This window comes from Syzygium oleosum, unplaced genomic scaffold (genome assembly GCF_021117445.2).
Source record: "Syzygium oleosum isolate NSW1041296 unplaced genomic scaffold, Sole_v2.1 Sole_v2.37, whole genome shotgun sequence".
In the NCBI taxonomy this organism is placed as follows: domain Eukaryota; kingdom Viridiplantae; phylum Streptophyta; class Magnoliopsida; order Myrtales; family Myrtaceae; genus Syzygium; species Syzygium oleosum.
In genome coordinates, this window is record NW_026607521.1 from 1296348 (window position 1) to 1318857 (window position 22510).

General features: G+C 39.8%; 3 protein-coding genes across 6 annotated transcripts in view; 2 read left to right on the forward strand and 1 right to left on the reverse strand.

Moving 5' to 3' along the window:
- LOC115689775 (uncharacterized) overlaps positions 1-22510 on the forward strand; it is a 36170-nt gene that overhangs the window by 6625 nt on the left and 7035 nt on the right. The window lies entirely within an intron of this gene.
- LOC115664458 (RNA polymerase II transcriptional coactivator KELP-like) lies at positions 793-16751 on the reverse strand. Of its 4 annotated transcripts, none has more exons than XM_056305378.1 (5): positions 16399-16751; positions 15566-15671; positions 14501-14591; positions 13518-13607; positions 793-811 (listed from the first exon to the last, which is right to left on the reverse strand). In XM_056305378.1, exons 1-4 carry the CDS (start codon positions 16435-16437, stop codon positions 13556-13558), a joined length of 288 nt encoding a protein of 95 aa, XP_056161353.1. In that variant the 5' UTR covers positions 16438-16751; the 3' UTR covers positions 793-811; positions 13518-13555. The 4 variants fall into 4 exon arrangements, with proteins under 4 accessions (XP_056161353.1, XP_056161352.1, XP_056161354.1 ...); XM_056305377.1 differs by lacking the exon at positions 793-811 and adding an exon at positions 11477-11961; XM_056305379.1 differs by lacking the exons at positions 793-811; positions 13518-13607 and adding an exon at positions 11477-11961 and having other exon boundaries at positions 16399-16750.
- LOC115669680 (uncharacterized) lies at positions 6540-8903 on the forward strand. The gene is made up of 2 exons (XM_056305375.1): positions 6540-6784; positions 8154-8903. Exons 1-2 carry the CDS (start codon positions 6653-6655, stop codon positions 8700-8702), a joined length of 681 nt encoding a protein of 226 aa, XP_056161350.1. The 5' UTR covers positions 6540-6652; the 3' UTR covers positions 8703-8903.

Consider the following 22510-nt stretch of genomic DNA (forward strand, 5'->3'; position numbering starts at 1 on the left):
AAGTGATTGGATGCTGTTTATTTTATGTGAAGTTGCGAACTCTCTCCTTTCCTCATATCTCACTAATCAAAATTTGGCTTCTGAAGAATACCTACACCTCATTTTGGTAGATGGGTAGTGCACTTTCTTTCCATGCATGCATAATTGTAGAAATTTTATCCTGTACACTTTCCCGTATGCGGTGTTAAGATCCGACCACATGACCTGGATTTCGATAAAGTTTCTCTGAACTTTTGGTTAGGGTATAAGGTTGAAGTGATACGGACCTAGTTTAGGATCCAATAGTTAGGCGATACCACCAATCATGAAGACTCGTCAGTGTAAACTTGCGTTTGAATTGTTCATTGTTTACAAATGTGAGATAGGAGGATTTTTTTTTTACAGACCCAAAAAAAAAAAAGATATCACAACCATGCGAAAACTATCATCCCAAGTACATCAACCCCAACCAATGCAACCCCGTGCGAATCAACTCCGGCCGGCGAACCGGCCTCCCACGACCAACAGCAGTAGGGTCAAACTTAGCAGTGCAGTGACTACGTACCTCGAATAGCAAAAGTTATGGCTAGGATGACCGGACGAAATATACACGGCCAAAACGGTGCCCATGATTGTAAGTAAGAGAGTGGCAATGCCATAGGCGAGGATCTCAGCCTCAATGGCAGCGGCTGTAGTGGGGATCTACACCTCAATAGCGGCGGCGGAATGTATCCTGCCTCAATAGCGGCAGTGGAATGAGGAGCGGCAGCAAAAAGAAAGATGAGCTTTTAGTCCTCAAATATCCATGAGAATTTTTTCCAAATTCTGACCACTTAAAATCAAAAGAAGCAACAATTATAGTTAATAACTTAATAATAATTTAAAATTTATAATTGAAGTGACGCGTATTAATTATTTGCAACTACAACTGTAACTACAACTACAACTTTTTCTTTTCTCCTTCCACTATATTATCACCATGGTTCTAATTATATGCAACAATCAAGCTTTAGATGTTTCTTGAAAGAGTGAAAGAAGGAAACAATCGAACCTCACTAAAGAATAAAAACTTGGCATAGATACATGATAATGAATACCCAAACATGACAAGTTAAGCAAAGCAATGAGCATGCGAATGGTGTACTCCAAAGCCACAATAAACCAAAGGTCTAAACAAACTTTAGGAAATGTTCTACGTGACAAGTTAAGCAAAGCAATGAGCATGCGGACGGAGATGAGAATTTGAGAATTGAGAAGTGAGGAGTAGTAAGAAAATTAGGGATTTTAGATTTAGGTTTCCGGTTCCGAACCGGGAACCGGCGGTTCCTGAAAAAAGGAAACCGGAAACTGGAACCTCCCTCCCTAGAACCGAACCGGACCCACCAGTTCGGTTCTCCAATTCCCGATTCTACCCTAAACTCGTGCTTACCCCTAGGCCATGCGACAAAGCTTGGGCTTTAGCTTGCAATGGAAAAGAGTTATCAAAGCTGAATGGTAATCACATAGACAAAGTGAACTGTCAACGGCTATCTTTAGAATTATCAAAGCTCGAGATCATCTCTTTTTTTCAGTTATTTAAATTTTATCCAAATTGTAGTATTTAAAAATTCTGTTGGACAATGAACTGATACGTTAAAGGTTGTGAACTTTTCTCTTATCTTTTTTTGAATAAATTTCCAATTACGGGGAACTTTACATAAACCTACGATCATTTTTTTTCTATTTAATAATATTATCTTTTAACGGTATATAAGATATATGCAAAATATGTGGATTCGAAATGGACCTCCAATGAATGAAATGTCAATATTAAAATTTTTAACTTCCTCATTCAATAAATTAGGGGCGCTGTAAATTTTAATTTTTTTTAATAAATTAGTGTCGGTGTCATATCTATAATTGATGAATAATGATAAAAAAAAGAGAGAGCCACAACATACGCTATCTCTCCAAATTATAATAAAAATATATTTCATATTAAGTGGATAAGTTGTGCCCTTATTCACATCTTGAAACAATTTATTCTGCAAAATATGAATCTTATTCATCAGTAAGTTTTGTTTCTCTTTCCAACTTAATTTCTAATTTAGTGAATGAATTATGTATATTGATATACTTTTGTATTTGCACTTTTTTCAATTTTAACATTAATTAGAGATAGTACCCGAAATGGTTAAATGTTTTGGAAGGATAGTCGTTTATACTTCTCAAAGATTTTCCCTCTTTCTAATTATTTTTTTTTCAATTATAAATTCCGCGAGGAAAAATGTTGAAAGAGATAAATATTGGACTCTTGATGCACTTCGTTATTTGAAATTCAAACTCAATTAACAAAGTGTTGACACCTAATTTTGCCCACATTGTCAAATTAACGCTTAAATGGTAAAATGGTCAAATTAGTGCAAAAGAGAGACAAAAAAATAAATATATATGATAAAATAAAATATATGTCGGGCCAATTTAGCGCGGCCCATCAACCTTAGCCCCAATCCTTTAATTTTCGCTTGAGCCTAACCCTTTTTGTTCATTACTGGGCTTTTCCTCCCTTTCTTTTCCCTTTTATTCAGCTCACGCCCGCCTTCGTATCACCCCTCCTCTCTATTTTCGGCCCAGTCTCCTTTGCTCCAATTCCCTCTCAGCCCAGCCCCCAGTCAGTCTTCTTTTCCGCCTCTCTCCCTCACGCTCGCAGCAAACAGAGACGCTCGCAGATATGACAAAAGGCGGATAAGACAAAAACGGAGAGGACAGACGGGATAACGGCCAGCAAGGACGAATCGCCGAGCTTGATGGCAAGGAGGCGTCGCTCGAATCGGCGAGCTTGATGGCAGGAAGGCGTCGCTCAAAGGACAAACAGAATATTTTCCCGAGGGAGAGAGGGGGGCGGGCCTTTTATTTAACGAAGGGGGAGTCATCGGAGGAAAATACAGAGAAAGAACCGAGAGAGATGGCGAGGAAAATACAGAGAGGAATGGTGGATTGAAAAGCAGCCGTGCCCATCCAAGTAGCAGCAGCAAGAACCGACCGTACTGCATGGTGAGCAGCGGGGATCATTCCGATTCCAGTTCGGAGTATTTTTCGCCAATGCAGAGTCCGAGTGTGTCCGCCACTCCGCAGAGTCCGGCCGCTCCTGCCACCGCCGCTGTGGCCGACGAGGTGGAGACCCCCGCTGGGGCCACCGAGGCTACGGCTCTGCAGAGTCATGTTGCCAGCACTGCTTCCAATCCCGCTGCGGCCGACGAGGTGGAGACCCCCTCTGCTGCCGCTATTGGGGCGGAGATGCCTGCTGCAGCCACCGTTGGGGCGGAGATCCCTGTTGCAGAGACTGAGATGTCCATCTTTGTTACTCTCACACTCTTAGTCACTGTCCTCGGCTTCATTTTAACTGTGTTTGTTGCATCTGGTCATCCCACGCATGGTGTCCGGTACTCGGCGTATGTGGTCACCGGATTACTTAGTTTGACTCTAGTGCTCTTGGTGGTGGGAGACTGGTTCGGCCGTCCTGAGTTGATTCGCGCGGGGCGTAATTTAGCTTGGGTCGATGTAGCTGGAGCAATTGTTTTTGCACTGTTCGTTTACGCCAACTGAGTGATATTTTCTTTTTGCCTGTAAAAAAAAAAAAATTCTCGAGTCTTCATGTAAAGATTGCAATTTTCTTGATCATCATACGTAGATTAAGAAGCTAAGATGCAGTCCTACCTGGTTGCAAATCTCACAGTTAATGTCACCTTTTTTGTTGCACCACCTTTGAATGCACTTCCTGTGGGCAAACTACAAGAAAGATGAGAGCTGATATCATTAGATAATCCAAAAACTCCAAATAACAATTTTCCAAATTTTTATTTATATCCAAAATTCAAAACGAGTTCCTCTCATCCAAAATTCAAGACGTGAAGATAGATTATCTTCTTCGGTCAAGCAGCACCCATAGAACCGGCATGAGGTACCGGAAGCTGAAGTCTTTTTAAGTTTTCAACATTGATTCTTCGAAACTCTAAGGAAAAGGTTCTCTTTCCTTGCCTCAAACCAGTTTGTGAATCTTTTCTTATGGAGTAAAACTTTGTTAGCTTTGAGTCTGCAGGCCAACATGGAGGGTCCTTTCGGAGCCAAGTGCCCTGCAAAGGAGAAGGTGAAGCGCGGGGAAATGGTTGCTTCCGAATCACGTTGTATATTTGTCCACGATATTACGAATGCCGCAATTGACGGGATGCCGTCGGTGGTCGAAGGAAAAAAAGGAGGTTACTGATAGCATGTCGGAGACCGTAAGCATTGTCGGGTTTGTTCACTTCCGCTTTCTTGCGGAGGAAGGAACACCCGTCCTCCACGTGTATGAGACATAGCTTGATTGAGCCTCGCGTCCAAGGGATCAATTCCGGCGAAATAAGAATATGAACAAACCGAATTTGCATTTTTTACAGATAAAAATGTATGTCAAAGCGCCGTTCTTTTAAACTTCAAACAATCTTACGACGAATTTTGTATCAATTGTCTTCCGAGAATTTTCTATAAAAGACTTGTTTTTTTTATTTAAAGGAGCTTGTTATCATAATGCCCGAGGGTGGTTGATGAACGATGAAGAAGATGACTTCATGCTTTAAGCGGTGTCGTTTCTGGGTGAACGGCCTACGACAAGGGAAGCCCAGAGTTGAATTTGGCCCAATGCTTGTGAACTGTTCTTTTCCGGAAATTCTGGGGACTAAATATTTTAAAGTTCAAAATAATTAGTTTTGAAACTTTAGGGGCAAAATTGCAATTTCCCAAAGCTTATGGACGGACTTACAAAATCTGGAAATTCTGGGGACTAATCACAGAATCAGATCAGAAACCTTAGAATGATTGTTGGTGAATTCACTACAAAATTGGACTTAATTGTATAGTTTTGGAACTCTAGGGGGCCAAATCCGTGATTTCACAAAGTTAGGGCACGAATTTGCAAATACTAAAAATTACAGGGTCTGATTTCACTATGTTTCGCGCGGTTATTCGGCCACGAAGTTCGATGAGTACCGTTCTCGGCCGAAACTTCAGACACTTGACCGGTGACGAGTTTTGGAACATTTCCTTGCTTGCTTGATCACCACCGTTCGTGAGTGCAAGTTCGCTTTGTCAAGGTATGAACCTCCTCGTTTCCTTTTAATTTAAGGAAACATGAATGTCTTGAGTAATGCTTGAACGAGAATCAAACCATAATCAAGAATATGTTAATGGAGGACATATTTCTGGATGTTATCGCGAGCATATGGACTGAAATCGACCCTTCACTGATGTTTTGTGCAATGTGTTGAAACCGGCCACCAATTGTTTGTGAAAATGTCTGAACGAAGCCGTGTTCTTGTTTGAGAAATATCTTCCGAGTGAAAACACTTTGATGTTCATTTCATTTGGAAATCACAACATTCGTTTTGATCCATCCATTTTGAGTCAAGGTGGTGATCAGTGATGACTCGGAGATGTAAGACTAGTATGTCTCATGATGGTAAGTGGTTGCCGACTGTCAAAATTAGAATATTTGATATTTGAAATCCCCGGTTACGGCGCAAATAGTTTCTTGACCCAAAAAATTGAACTAATTTTGCTTAGCGCCTTAATTGCATGTAGGGTATTCATTTAGTGTAGGCGCACAGGATGAGGACGTTAGGTTTAGAATTTTCGTAAAAATGGCGAGAGGTTGACATTTTTCGTCAAACGGAAGATTTTAACTTTTGATCGAAAAAAATATTAAAATTCCGTTAGTTTCTAATTTTTCTTTAGGCATTTGATTTAGGAGCCAGTAAAATTTAGGGGCAATGACATAAATGATCCCTGAACTTTGATCCGATATGTGATGTGATTTATGAACTTTTAAATTTTTATCAATGTGGTTCATCAGGTTTAGGTCATGAATCACATTAAATATTTGGCTAAAATTCGAGAACCATGTTAAACAAGTTAAAATTTCGCGTATCGTTGGTGCCAATTTTTCCTAAAATTTAAGGGCATCGGGTCCGAGTAAAGAAATTTCGGCCAGTTAAACCGTTTAGAGCACGATAATTGACACCTCACCATCTATTCTCTTCGCTTACGCTCCTGATGATCGCGCCAAGTGGCACGACGACACAAAACCTTTTGGGCTGGGCAGGGGCGGAAGAGAGCAGAAAAAAAGGGCGGCACCATTTCTGGGGCTCTTTTGCGCGGGCGCTCGGGAGAGAACTCTCGTCGGGTGGTGGGGAGCGGGGGACTGCAAGTCATCTTTCTGATTTATTCCGCACAAAAGGAGAGAGAAATCTCTCGTTCGTTCTCTCTCCACACAGTTTTGCTCGCTAGCACACGCACAGAAAAAGACAAAAACAAGAAACCTCCGTCTCTGTCGCGGGTTCCTCCTTTTTGGCCGCGATTTCCCCGCAGGTCCAGCCGCATCCTCAATGCGATTCTAGTCTACTGTTGTTCGGCTCTCGAGGTCGTCCCTCTATTCCCGGCGAAGATTCGATCAAAGAGAGTTTCATCATTCTTGATTCGGAGAGTACGTTGGAGACGGAAAGGGGTTCTTACAGATTCACTGAGGAAAGCTTCGAATTTTTTTTTTTTTTGGTTGGCGAAAACTGATTCGGGGAAGGATCCTCGGTGCTCGGAGAGATTGTCCACTATCGGTCACCGTTGCTTCTCTGTCGGTGCTGTTTCGTTCACGGAAGGATTTCCAATGCTCGAGAGATTGTCAGCCATCGATAATCGCCACTTCTCCGTTGGTGCTGCTTTCGTTCGCGGAAGAACATCAAAGATTTCTCTCTCGATTCGATTCGAAATCACGACTCTTCTCTTGCTCTTTGACCAGGTAATTTCATCATTCCTCTCTCCTGTGTTTCAGAGATAATCTCGTCCCGCCCTGTTCTCTCTCTCTGCTTTAAGTGAGATATACGGCTGAGTGAGTAATGTTCACATCATTTGCATAAAAATCGCTTAAAGCTGGAGTTGCTGATCGATAGCTTGTTATTATATTGTTGACTTAGTGTTGATTGCAGCTAAAAGAAAAAAACCTCTTGGAGTTTGTGAATAGATTCAATGTTTCCCCCCGCACACAAACTGTTTGATGAAATGTCCGATTCGCATTGGTATGAATTATTGCTCGGAATTTGGCCGGGATCATCTCGTCTGCTCGACCCATTCACTGTATTTAGATAATACAGCGGATATTCACTTTAGAGTTCATTCCCGAAGATACTTGGTTTCGATACATTCGGCATCTGATAAACTTGATTCCGCGAAATTAACTGAAATACTCATGTGCTGAGTTGGGAGCACTAGTTGATTGTCACTGGCGCTTTCATTAGGCGTAGACTGGAATGATTATTTGCTTGAGAAACTACGAGATATTCCCCTTTTTTGTTAGTTGCTATGCTTGAATTGCGAATCAAACTTGCCCTGCATATGTTCTCTGTCTGTGTGTGTTCCTGATGCAACTATATGGATTTTGCATATGCGTTGAACATGATTGTGTGAATAATGATGTTTGGTTGAGAAAGAGCTTGCTTCCGTGGTGAGCCGCTCACGGCCGGGAGTGGCCGGAGGTTGAATCTGGTCGGGTCGCTCGTTCATGGCTAGGAGTAAATGGCAGGAGAGGTTTAGTGAGTCTGGGCTTAAGTTGGTGTAGCGAGTTTGGGCTTGCTTCCTCTTTAAAAAGTGTGGGCTTAGTTTTGTTTAGATAGGTTTGGGCTGTGTCTGAACTTTAGCGGGTTGGGTTCAGTTCAGCTAAAAGGGCCTGGTGCAATATGCCCGATTTTCTGTACGCCGTGCCTAGTTGAGAGCTTATTTCGGACTGGGCTCAAGGGCCCAGCCCGACCTCTTTTATCGAAATTTTTTAAAATATTATTGAAATGTTAAAATACTTTTCGAAAGGGGAGAAACCTACCCTATTTTGTAGATGATGTTAGATGAGATGAGATGACTCCCTCAAGTCATTGCCCTTATGATTATTTGTTTGGTCATAGAGATGATCAACCCCGTGATCAACCCCGTCTTTTCTTCATCCTATTATTCGAAATTATGGTTCCACATAATAATTGGATTCTCCCTCCATCTAGGATTAGGATCGTGCCTATCAGATTGTAATGCATTGTCGTTGATATTTTCATACCTTACAGAAACTACACCCTTCTCTTTTCCGCATATATTCTTATCTCGCTCCTTTAATTCATTTTGTGAAGATATCCTTTTTCAACTTTCTCGCTCTTCCATCAGCCATCAACTCCTATCAATCGATGGCGGCGAATCCACCACCAGACCTTCAAGAGTCGTCGGCCACGGCTTCGAATCCGAACCAGTTCTTGGCTGGAAGAACAGGAGATGCTCTAGTTCCAGATTTAGAATTGGCTATCCAGAGGCGGACGGACATGTCGAACGGATTTTTGAACTCCGAAGGAGACCCAAATGCACCTCGACAAGCACATAATTGGTGGCTCTCTGGTGAATTTGCCGGTCGCGAAGGAGCCTTCCTCTTCGTCAGCATTGTCCTCGCCATAGTTTCGGGCGCCGCGGGCCTGATTTATCTTGCTATCAAGCATCCCGGGCCTGTTCTCAAAATCATGGCATCTCTATTCACTGGGGCAGTATTTGTTACTCTGTTCTTGCTGCTAGTTGGATGGACGCGCGGCTATGGCAAAATGGTGCGCATAGGGGTGCTGTTGGCCCGCCTCGAATTCTATCTGTGGCTGATCTTGACCTTGGTTGCGATGAAGTGCATTGGTAAATTGTGACCAGGAGGAAGAGGGTTCAGCGTGTGCATAGATTTTCTTTGGTTCTGTTATAAGGTCTTTCATAGAGTGATTTTGTTACTTCATCGTAGGGTTGGAAATTGCTGCTTCTTTTTTCCCGTGTCTGCATCTTCTTCTTCTTCTTTTCCGCACTTTGTTTGGTCCTTTGTTACTCAAATTCAATTCCCCAGGATTTTCTCTTTTGATCTTCTTCCTTTTTTCCGCACTTTCTTTTCCTTCCTCGCTAGCTGGTGGAGTATTTTTTAGGATGGCCTTTTTTTCTTTTTAGTCGGATTTTTGGATGGCCTTTTGACTGCGGTAAAAAAGAGCAACCGGCTGTTACTTTGTTAATTGAGTTTGAATTTCAAATAACGAAGCGCATCAAGAGTCCAATATTTCTCTCTTTCAACATTTTTCCTTGCGGAATTTATAATTGAAAAAAAATTAATTAAAAAGAGGCAAAATCTTTTAGAAGTATAAACGACTGTCCTTCCGAAATATTTATCCGTTTCGGGCATTATCTCTAATTAATGTTAAAATTGAAAAAAGTGCAAATGCAAAAGTATATCAATATACATAATTCATTCACTAAATTAGAAATTAAGCTGAAAAGAGAAACAAAACTTACTGATAAATAAAATTCATATTTTGCAGTATAAATTGTTTCAAGATGTAAATATGGGCACAACTTATCCACTTAATATGAAATATATTTTAGTATAATTTGGAGAGATAGCGTATGTTGTGGCTCTCTTTTTTTTTTTATCATTATTCATCAAATATAGATATGACACCGACACTAATTTATTAAAAAAATTTAAAAGTTACAACGCCATTAATTTATTTAATGAGGAAGTTAAAAATTTTAATATTGACATTTCATTCATTGGAGGTCCATTTCGAATCCACATATTTTGTATATATCTTATATCCCGTTAAAAAGATAATATTATTAAATAGAAAAAAAAATGATCGTAGGTTTATGTAAAGTTTCCCGTAATTGGAAATTGATTCAAAAAAAGATAAGAGAAAAGTTCACAACCTTTAACATATCAGTTCGTTGTTCGACAGATTTTTTAAATGCTACAATTTGGATAAAATTTAAATAACGGATAAAAAGAGATGATCTCGAGCTTTGGTAATTCTAAAGATAGCTGTTGACAGTTCACTTTGTCCATGTGATTAACATTTAGCTTTGATAACTTGTTTCCATTGCAAGCTGAAGCCCAAGCTTTGTCGCACGGCCTAGGGGTGAGCACGAGTTTAGGGTAGAATCGGGAATTAGAGAACCGAACTGGTGGGTCCGGTTTGGTTCTAGGGAAGGAGGTTCTAGTTTCCGGTTCCATTTTTTTAGGAACCGCCGGTTCGGTTCGGAACCGGAAACCTAAATCTAAAATCCCTAATTTTCTTACTACTCCTTACTTCTCAATTCTCAAATTCTCATCTCCGTCCGCATGCTCATTGCTTTGCTTAACTTGTCATGTAGAACATCTATTAAAGTTTGTTTAGAACTTTGGTTTATTGTGATTTTGGAGCACCCACCTTTTGCATGCTCATTGCTTTGCTTAACTTGTGTCATGTTTGGGTATTCATTATCATGTATCTATGCCAAGTTTTTATTCTTTAGTGAGGTTCGATTGTTTCCGTCGTTCACTCTTTCAAGAAACATCTTAAGCTTGATTGTTGTATAATTAGAACCATGGCGATAATATGGTGGAAGGAGAAAAGAAAAAGTTGTAGTTGTAGTTGCAGTTGTAGTTGCAAATAATTAATACGCGTCACTTCAATTATAAATTTTAAATTATCATTAAGTTATTAACTATAATTGTTGCTTCTTTTGTATTAAGTGGTCAGAATTTGGAAAAAATTCTCATGGATATTTGAAGACTAAAAGCTCATCTTTCTTTTCGCTGCCACTCCTCATTCCGCTGCCGCTATTGAGGCAGGGATACATTTCGCCGCCGCTATTGAGGTGTAGATCCCCGCTATAGCCGCCGCGATTAAGGCTGATAACCTTGCCTATGGCACTGCCACTCTCTTAGGCACTGCCACTCTCTTACTTACGATCATGGCATCGTTTTGGCTGTGTATATTTCATCTGGTCATCCTAGCCATAACGTTCGCTATTCGAGGTATGTAGTTACCGCACTGCTAATTTTGACCCTACTGTTGTTGGTCGTGGGAGGCTGGTTCCGCCGGCCGGAGTTGATTCGCACAGGGCTTGCATTGGTTGGGGTGGATGTATTCGGGATGATAGTTTTCGCATGGTTCGTTATCATGAGCTAAGTGATATCCTTTTTTTTTGGGTCTGTAAAAAAAAAAATCCTCCTATCTCACATTTGTAAACAACGAACAATTCAAACGCAAGTTTACACTGACGAGTCCTCATGATTGGTGGTATCGCCTAACTATTGGATCCTAAACTAGGTCCGTATCACTTCAACCTTATACCCTAGCCAAAAGTTCAGAGAAACTTTATCGAAATCCAGGTCATGTGGTCGGATCTTAACACCGCCTACGGGAAAGTGTACAGGATAAAATTTCTACAATTATGCATGCATGGAAAGAAAGTGCACTACCCATCTACCAAAATGAGGTGTAGGTATTCTTCAGAAGCCAAATTTTGATTAGTGAGATATGAGGAAAGGAGAGAGTTCGCAACTTCACATAAAATAATCAGCATCCAATCACTTCAGAATAGAGGACAAGAATTCTTTGCGAGGACACCTTAGACCACAGAAGGATGGTCCTATTGTTTTCTTTCCATGTCCATGAAGTTTATAAAGCTCCAACAAGCAAAATGCCTACTCGAGCAATTCATTGATATGGAAATTATTTACACTTTTCATTCTTAAATATCAGAGTCCACACTGAGATCACTAGCCATAGAAAGGCCGATACAGAACAACCACAACAGTCGATTTGTGATCAATCAGAACTTACGGAAAAAAAAGAAAAACCATCAACACGCATTTACATCAATTTTGTCTCTCATATTCCCCTCACATTACATTGATCAGTCAATTTCTCTCCTTTTCCATGTCATTTCTTTGACTCGTACTAGTCTTTTGCCTTCCATTTTTATGGTTTTTTTTTCTATTTTTGGCCAGGGTCAGAGTAAGAGTAGAAAGACTACAACCACACCTTCAGTTGGAATGCAGTTCCCCACATCAAGTACTCCGGAAAGTCAGATCCATAAGCAGCACACCCTCTTCAGGGACAAATAGACAAACAGCTATCCATGATCTTGCCAATATAGTTCCTTTAAACCCGGAAGAAATACATCAGAATAGAATGGAACAGAATTAGCTTAGGTGGTGCAATAAACTCTAAATTAGGAAAATCTCCTGATGGTTTACATATTGAGACAAATACAAACTATATATGTCAGACTTCACAACTATTCCCACAATTATTCCTTGCCAATGTTTTATATGTATCATAATACTTTTTTGGTTTTTTTGATAAAAAATGTATCATAATACTGAGTTAACACAACCCGAAAAATTCGATGACTTTTATCATAGTTTTCTTGTCTTGAACTTTATTACCTTAAGAACATCAAAGATTCAAGCAAACCAATCTTCCTCACAAAACCAGCATCAGGGAAAAAGGAGCTAAAAGTGGCAGTAAAAACTGAATTAATTTGAGAAAGGAGGTCATCAAATCTTCATGTACACATCTCCTTATTTAGACACAAAGAATCCTGTTTAGTAATCTGTCAAAATGTAAGGTTAATTACGAATTCTCTCCAATTTTTGAGGAATATGCAAAAACCTCTGCCCTCTAATTCTTGACAAGTACCCCCAACCTTCAGAATAGGCAAAGACCTCCACTACCATATTTAATAGTATTTTCCGTCTGCCTAGATTGACATAAAAAGGATAGATAGTTTAAAGAATGCCATTTAAAACATGTTAACATGTGCATTTTCCACTAAAAACTAGTGGAATTCTTAATTATGTTATTTTTCAATTTTGTAGAAGTTATTGATTGATCGTACCATTGTTTATTCGTTTTATGTTTTATTTTGTCTTAATAAGTAAATTTCTTGTTTTTGGCTTGATGAATGCACAGCTGTTACCAAGCTACATTTGAATACATAAATTACTAAAAGATTCTTAGATAGACCTAAATGTGAAACTGGGTATTTTGCTTCAAAATTTCAAACTTTTTGAAAAATAAGGTATATTAATGCATTACTGAAGGTAAATAATCCCATGATTACCAATTCAAGCTACCAAAAAATATTTGTAACTTCACATATTTAAGAATTCAAAGATATTAGAGCTAAAATCAATCATTTAGGCAGAAAATGCAAATCTTTCTCTTTAAAAAAGTTCTAAATGGCATTTTTAACTTTTCAAGATTTTTGGCGCATTCCTTCTCACTGACAGGAAAAAGACAAAAACACAAACGTAACGGAGTCTTTCGTTTCAAAAGGTTGGGAAGGCATTTTAAAAGATTTAAAAGACAAGGGCCTATTTGCAAAAAAAAAAAAAATACTATTCCCATAGGTTAAGGGAATATTTGCAAAGATATAGAGGATGGGTGAGACAACTAAGGTGGGGAAATTTGCAGTTAACTGAAAAATGTATCTTCTCTTTCCTTCTTTTGTTTACCCCCAACACGAGTATCTTTGAGCAATCCTGTGATGTATTATCAACACTCTTTTGATCAGTTGCGATGCAACGGTATTTAATTCCTGGTCTACATAAGGTGACATAAAGAAACCACATCTTTCGTTTGTCATCAAGTCATCCATAATGCTCTCAACATCAAATTAATTATTCAGTCAAGTGAAACAGAATGGTGTACCTGTCTCCTACGGCTTTGTATGTACCAAGATCTGGCCATTACGTAGCATGGCAAGAGAAAACCAGCAAACTGAAGAACTGAAACCTGAAACTGAATTTCCAATATTACAATTAGCTTTCATGCTGTAAAAACTAGTCCATAGAGAGATTATTATCACTGAAAAGTTCAATGCACTTAGTTCGTTCGCATTTTTTCATTGATTTAAAAGCTAAAAGCCTACAACATGAACTTATGAGCTTGGCTGACCAGACTATGATCACAATTAATAGATTAATATCCAGACTTTCATGATCAAATTGTCTCACCAAATTAAAGCACATACTCATGCACTCTTTTGTAAGCGGCAACAACTTCAATAAAACGGAATCAATCTAGATTGGAAATAGTAACTACAAATGTTGCCATAGCAAAACTCACAGTTGTTCCCAAAAAGTTTCATTTTCAATCCTATAAGTGCTATTCTAAATAGGGGTGAGCGGTTCCAGGTTCCTTACAGGTTCCACCTGGAATCTGGAACCTGGAACCTACCCTCGGGTACAAGTTCTGTATTTTTTGGAACCTGGAACCTACCCGTCAGAACATGGAACCTGAAACCTACCCTGTTACAGGTTCCAGGGTCGGTTCCAGGTTCTAACAGGTTCTTTTTTTTTTTTTTTTCAGTTGTAGTTAATCAAAACGAAAGATCACCATTTCCACATAATCACATCCCAAACCCACCCACAAGAAAATGCTTAACAAGAGAAGCATATACAACACGGGCAAAATCACATATCCTATATTCCCACTTCGTTGTAAAGATCAAGGAGGAAGCAACCTCAAACACTTAAAGATGACAAACTGAAATCAAATAAATGTACAATTGGATAAAACTATTCCGCTAACCATGATCTTTCTCTAGGAAGTGTGTTCTTCATAAGTTGCAAACTATAAGAATTTCTGGGCAAGTGGGTGATCATCAAATCACAAAGACTATGGTGGCTCACCTTAATTCTGACTCCATCTTTTTAATGGCTTCCTCTATAGAAGGGAGACTACTGCTCAAAGCTGACCACTGGTCTTTTGTTAAGCTAATTCCTAGAATGCATTGGAACAGGCATTAACATTTGCATAAACACGCTCAATGGCAAAAAAGGGAAAACTACAGATCCAGCAAAAATATGGACCAAAATGCTTATAAAATTCAGAAAAACATACAGGACTACAAAAATCTAGTGTGACAAAAGAAAAGTAAGCTAGCAATGTACAGCATTAACATTTATGACTAGGCAGTATAACAAATAAGTAAAAACAGTTCTTGGACCTAAAGATAAGTTATACTAATCTTCTCACATAGTTCACGGATGTGTCATCCTTCCATATAGGCTTGAGACGAAGGTAATGGATGTTGGATGAGCAGAGAGAGAGAAAGAGAGACCCATCTGTGCAACAGTGCTCTAATGCTTGGAGATATAGAGAAAAGGGTAAGTAAATGTATATCAGACACTTCCTTACTTACTATGCTCATCTCACACTCATAACTTCCATGAATCTCTTACCTCAATAATATGATCATATTTGACGTTTTGTTGTCTTCTACACATATAACAATTCCCCAGCCAATGCAAACCCATAGAAAGCTATAAAGGAGTTGACTTGCTATAGGATTTCAATCTCAGCACATTACAGTAAATATTTATAGTTAGAGGTTCAGAGGCCACCACAACACATTTATACAACTTTACGCAAAGAGCAGCATTATGGAGTCAATACAAGAGAAAGAGAGACACAGTGTTGATAGAAACCCAAAGAATTATACTGAGACAAACATACTCTTTTAGCAAAAGCCACTGAAGCAGTTGGAATTGCAGATATTGACGACATAAACACAAGTGTCAATTATATGCAGCATCAATCAGTGATCAGATAAACCATTGTCATCAAACCTTAGGAAAGCTCACAGGCAGCAAAGAGTAAGAAAGACCACTCACAATTATTATACCTGAACCAGCTAGAATAAAAAGACGAGCATCGTTGTAGATTTAGATAGAGGAGAGAATGTGTGCAATCACCTTTAGCACTGGGAAAATTCTTTCCATCTTTGATATAGTAGTCCCTTATCGATACCATATTTGTGCCGTTATGATCTTGAAGAGTCACATACCTCCTATCTGAAAGCTACACCAATATCAAATGACGATTTAAAAGTTGTTGATGTGGCTTATATAATCACAGAATGCAGAATAATCAGTCAGCCACAAGAGGAATATAATGAAAATGTCACTAGTCAGTACCAACTGTTTTAACGGCAACACAAGTAGAGCCTTTAGAGGTTCTAGAGCTAAGTCCCAATTGCCAATCAAGGAAAACCACGAAAAATCCAAGGAGAGACATTACCCACCAAGTGAGAATCTAAAATGTTAGATTTAAAACTGCCTTTTGCACTTATCTACTACTGCCAAGTGAGAATCTACAATATTGGATTTAGCACTGCCGATTGCACTTTGTCTACTCTTCACCAATCTTATTCAGATGTTACTTGCAGCCACAGGGCTACTAGAGTAAGGATTCCTCTTTCATGCTCCCTAAGTTAGCCTCAGCAAACTAGACAGCTACAATTCAAATTTGCCTACAATCCCATTTTCTTCAGCTAACAAAGAGACTGCATCTGATAAAGCTTTTGTAGAACTATCATCTTCGCCTTTTTGACTGTCCGGTACAAGAGATGCTTGTGCGTGCGCAATCCGAACCTCAAAGAAATACATATTGGCACCTCTTCGCAAACCCAGACAGCCATGGCTTTCGATCACAATTTATGCAGTCTCGCCATGAATTAGCAGACAAAAACTAAGTGACGACCAAGAAGTTCACTTTCTCTACAATGCAATAGGGCTTCACTTTCAACCTCACAAATGACGCGTCCTCCACTTTCGCCGAGCTCCATCTTCACTTCCCTCACCGGTGCTTCCACGGCGACCTCGTCAGCCTCCCCTCGGACGTCAGGTTGGCCGCCCTGGCCTCGTCCTCGCCCGCAGCGTCGGAGAGGAGGAACGACTCCAGGACGCTTCGCACCAACTTCTTGCTGTCCATGTCGCTGGCAATCTCGCGCGGAGCATTCCAGCGAGCGAGCGAGAAGCACGGCCGGAATTGCACCTCCGAGGAGAGACGGTGGGAGCCCGCCGGAACCCTAGCGGAACGCGAGAATGGCAGAAATGCTCGCGGGTGGAAGTGAAACTGAAGGGAAAGATAGGACCAAAAAATAATTGTAAACCTGTTTTAGGGATCCCGGTTCCCGGTTCCTAAAAATGGGGAACCGGACCCTCTCTTCATGGAACCGGGAACCGGACCGGACCCGCCGGTTCGGTTCTGCGGTTCCCGGTTCTACTCGGGAACCGCGCTCAGCCCTAATTCTAAACACCTCAATTCAATAGGGACCTATAAAGGCAGGGTACACATCTATCATTTCAAAATCGCAGGAAGTAATTACAGTCTGCCAAACTGCTCAGCTCACTCACCTACGCAACTTCACTCATGTAATGACGGCAGAAAAGGGAATGCAAAATAACCTACGTAAGGATATCAAAATATTCGAAGGTCCGAAATACATCTGCTGCCCCCACATAGCACGATTTTTCCCCCAATCATGTACACTATTTGTTGAGAAAACAATTCTGATGAAAAAGTAAATTGTGCTGCTATATTCAAGTTGCAGGCACACTTGTGCATTCTAAAGCATCATTGGTATTGGAGACTTACATAAAAAAAACATTGACGATTCTTGCACCATTCCAGTTTCTCGTGTAATCGTGAGAGCTTGGCGTAGAAGTAGAATTATCAACAACTGCCAATTAATGATCGATGTTTACTTCCTGATAAAGGCAATAACCGATAGAAAAATCCTTGTTCCGATCACTTACAACGAGAGCCACGGTTCGGAGGCAGACAATGCTGCTACTATTTTCAACAGCATACTCTTCGAAGTCAGATTGCAGAAATTGCCTTTCAGCAGCAGTTAGCGCTATAGATGAGAATCACGGAGATTGATATGTGGGCCCCATGCTCGCCTAATCGACAGGAGCACACAATATCTTAGGCAACAAATGCTCGGCAAGGACACATAATGGCGAATCATAGATGCGACAGACAGTAATATCCAAAATTAAACATTATGACCTTAGCATGAAGAGACGCGACAAGCAAAGGCATGACACCATCAGCTAAGATGAGCAGGATGCTATGAATCTATATCCACTTTGCAGCTGAAATTTCAGGTTGGTAATTCAGTGAAATGGAACAAGGTTGGACAAAAACGATGGGGAAACTAGGAGGGTTTTCACTTGACAACTTGGAACATGAGAGATTAAAGCTGGAATCAGAAGTTATGTTCGATTCATAACCAGTCATAGCGTCCAAATATTCTGCAGAAGAGTCGGGTACAACCCTGGGATCTCACTTCAAGCTAAAGTACGGTGCGGTATTAAGAGGGAATTATTTATGTGTGAATCTACCAGATCAGACAACCTAACGAGAGCACAAGCAACAGTGTGAATAGCACGTAGAAGAATATCTCCACCATACACTTACAAATGATACATCATTGGGAGACCAATTTATTTACTTGGGAAAAATGCCAGAAATTATATGACATGACACACTACATTAGCATATGCAACTTCTTCCCTTACTAATAAGCTTTAACAAGAATAACATAGCTTGGAATTAGATGCTATTGCAAAGAGATTTTATATAAAAGAAAAAGTTTCAAATAAATAAGTTGAAGATAAAAGCTACTTGGTTCACATAACGTGTATTCACAATGTTTAGAACTTAATGCGTTGAAAGACGGAAAGAGATTAAGTAAATGAGAGACTACTCAAAAGAAAGTAATATTCTTGTGGATTACTAGTGGCTGTCGATGCCTTGGTCATTATCAAGTTTTCCCCAGGGGGCATCCACTAAGCTGATTTTGCTTTGGAGTAAGACCAATAATTATCAGGTTACTGTGAATGTGTATTCTTTACCCAATATAGATAAAAAGAGAAATGAGACAACAAAAAATGAGAAACAATAATGAGGCCGGAGGAGACCAGAGGAATGATACGAGGAAAAGATTGCAATTTTCTTGATCATCAATAACCAAGCAAATTATCTCCCTCTTACATAAAACAAAACCAACAATGGAAGTGAATAAGAAGTTTCAAATCAAAAGCTAAAAAACATGTAAGTAAAATCCTTATAACATGCAAAAGAGCATGTCTCCCTACAATTAATTGCTTTCTCTAAGATGGTAGAAGATGTTGATTGTAGATTGTTAAAATAAAGCATATCTAGACATTGGTGGCCAACTAACGTGGAAAGTACGCTCCATAGAGGGATTTTATGTTATTTATGAAGCTTACAAGTTACCTGACATCAATGGCCACAAGATCGGGACTGATGGTGGCAGGTGGCAATGAATAATTTGGAGAAAAAACCTATCACATAGAAAACCAGACCTTTTATATGTGAATTTGCATATTCATCATATATAGATTAAGAAGCTAAGATGCAGTCCTACATGGCTGCAAATCTCACAGTTAATGTGACCTTTTTTGTTGTACCACCTTTGAATGCACTTCCTGTGGGCAAACTACAAGAAAGATGAGAGCTGATATCATCAGACAATCCAAAAACTCCAAATAACAATTTTCCAATTTTTTATTTGTATCCAAAATTCAAAATGAATTCCTCTCATCCAAAATTCAAAACGTGAAGATAGATTATCTTCTTCTGTGAAGCAGTACCCATACAACCGGCATGAGGTACCGGAAGCTGAAGTCTTTTTTTAAGTTTTCAGCATTGATTCTCCGAAACTCTAGGGAAAAGGTTCTCTTTCCTTGCCTCAAGCCAGTTTGCGAATCTTTTCTTATGGAGTTAAACTTTGTTAGCTTTGAGTCTGCAGGCAAACATGGAGGGTCGGAGCCAAGTGCCCTGCAAAGGAGAAGGTGAAGCGCCGGGAAATGGTTGCTTCCGAAGCACGTTGTATATTTGTTCACGATATTGCGAATGCCGCAGCTGACGGGATGCCGTCGGTGGTCGAAGGAAAAAAAGGAAGTTACTGATAGCATGTCGGAGACTGTAAGCATTGTCGGGTTTGTTCACTTCCGCTTTCTTGCGGAGGGAGAAATACCCGTCCTCCACATGTACGAGACACAGCTTAATTGAGCCTCGTGTCCAAGGGATCAATTCCGGCGAAATAAGAATATAAACAAACCGAATCTGCATTTTTTCCAGATAAAAATGTATGTCAAAGCACCGTTCTTTTAAACTTCAAACAATCTTACAACGAATTTTGTATCAATTATCTTCCGAGAATTTTCTATAAAAGACTTGGTTTTTTATTTAAAGGAGCTTGTTATCATAATGCCATAGGGTGGTTGATGAATGGTGAAGAAGATGACTTCATGCTTTAAGCGGTGTCGTTTCTGGGTGAACGGCCCATGACAAGTGAAGCCAAGAGTTGAATTTGGCCCAATGCTTGTGAACTGTTCTTTTCCGGATTTGCTTCAAAATATCTTCAAAAGTAATTTCATTTTAACTATGATTACGAAACAAACGAATTACCCAAACTCACAGCAACACGGCAAGTCAACTCAACATTGCGATAATTGCTATAATCAAGCAATTCGGCAAGCAATTTGGCGAGAAATCAGTTGTTTTGACCGGCAAATATTAGGCTTAATACCACGGAAAATTCCTAAATCAGTACACTTGTGATAAATTTAGTACAAATTAATTTTTTGACCACAAAAAATCTCAAACCGGTGCATCTATAACAAATTTACCCTCTATTAGTTTTCGTTAAATTTTACCGTTAAATTTCCGAGTTAGATGACAAGTGGTAATTGACGGGTGTACCAGTTTGGGATTTTACCTTCCGTCTGTTACAGGTGTACCATTTTGTAGTTTTTCATTATATTAATTCAATTTAACGGAGGGTAAATTTATCATAAATGTACCAGTTTTGGGTTAGTTTAGAATAAATCTGTCACAGGTGCAGCAATTTATGGTTTTTTATGGTAAAAAATTTAGTTTGGGGTAAATTTATCGCAAATGTATCAATTTGGGGTTTTATCGTGGTATTAATCCTAAATATTAATCCAAAATTTTTTCTCATTTCGAACTCTCTTCTTCCACATTTATGTTCTATTTGGATTGTTAAGTCATTTCTTTATTTGACATCAGCCTTGTTTCCTTGATTTGGGGTTCATCACTTGCATAAAGCAAACGACCCATGGGATAGCCGTCCATGAAGTCTCATCCTCACATGAGCCCTCACCGACTCCTCCTTCACTCTCTTCCAGTTTCTTTCGTTTCTCTCTCTTTTAGCGGCCGGCGATGGAAAGTGGAGACAAGTTGTTCCACCTATTGGGGAAATTTGATTGCTGATGAAGATAGAGATGTAGTAACATATCCTTAATGCTTTAATATGTGATGACAATCACGGTTCTTTAGATATTATTTGCACCTACTATTGTTACGGCCGGGTTTAGAACTAATATACTTCCAGGATATATACCAAAACCGAAAAGAAACGAGTTCAGCAGTTACTCAATTTCTCTCTTGGAATTTCACTTTGAATGTGTAGTTAAAGTTGCGTATATGAAAAGAGAGGAAAAGAAAGTTCCGAAGAAATTGTAGTTATAAACAGTTGCGGTTATAATAAATGATATGTGATTTTGTCCATATTCACAGACAATCAATCAACGCATATATTGGGAATAAGTACCTTATCCCCAATCATCACCACTCTTTATGTTAAGAATAACTTCCTTTCATAATAACCAATAGCCTCTTTTTAGGACCAGAGTCATATCTTTTCATAATCAAGAATCACATCTTCTCTTAATCAAAAGTCACATCCTTTATGCTAACAAATTATTTCGACACCACTTGCACTTGCCACACCTCCACCACCACCACTGTCCGCGGCATGATCACGACGTGCCGAAAGAGATGCTTGGCGGTGATTGGTGGGGCAGGGCGAGGAGAAAAGGCGGAGGTCCGTGATACCGGTGATGCACGTGAACCACTCGCGCTTCGTGGAGCTCCTCAAGAAGGCCGAGGAGGGTCTGGCTTGGACCAGAAGGGAGCCATCACCATCCCCCGCCACATGGAGGAGTTCTGCTCCGTCCAGGAATCCATCAACCTGGAAAGCTCCCACCAACACCGCCACCACCCTCTCACGGCAGTGGGCACGGCCACAATCACGCCTGGTGCTTCAGGCTTTTGTCGCGACCTTCCCGGAGGCCAACCACCGGTAGAAGAAAAACTTCTCTCACGAGGTAATTCCTGTGCGAGTTCTCACATAAAACGAAGATTTAAGGGGGAAACAGAAGGGAAAGACCTCCGACAAATAACCAAAATAAATAGCTCAAAAATCTTGGATAATTTCACTTTGTCAACATAGGCCCATGTTTGACCAAAAAAAAAAAAAACATAGGCCCATGAAGCTGCAATAAACCAAGTAACAAAAGAAGGGCAGAAACTTGTCTCTAACGGGATTGAACATAATTTGCACCACAGTTTCAAAATTCTTGAAGCCAGCATCGCAAGTGATAATTAAGATTCTAAAAAAAAAGACTAAACAACGTAAGCAAGTCGATGCATTTAAAAAAGCTAAGCCCCGTGCCCCTGTCCATTGCTAATCCAGCAAAGTTCAAGCAAATTGGAGGAGAAAGAAACCTAATGTACCACAATTCATATGTGGACCGACCAATCTTTTTCAGAACAAGACGCTGCTATAGCGCAAGGGACATAAGATAGTACTAGCTAATGTACATTAGCCAAACTAACTGACTGATAAAATGTAAAAATGCCTATTCCTCAGTTAATGTGGCGGCCCGTTTTGCTGGTGGGTCATCTGAAAGGCGCATAGGTTTGTTAAGAGAATGCTCAACAAGTTCATCCATTCTTCAGTCACTGTAGCTGAAAATTACATCTTCTGCCTCCTTTTAGGACATCGACGGAACTGAAAA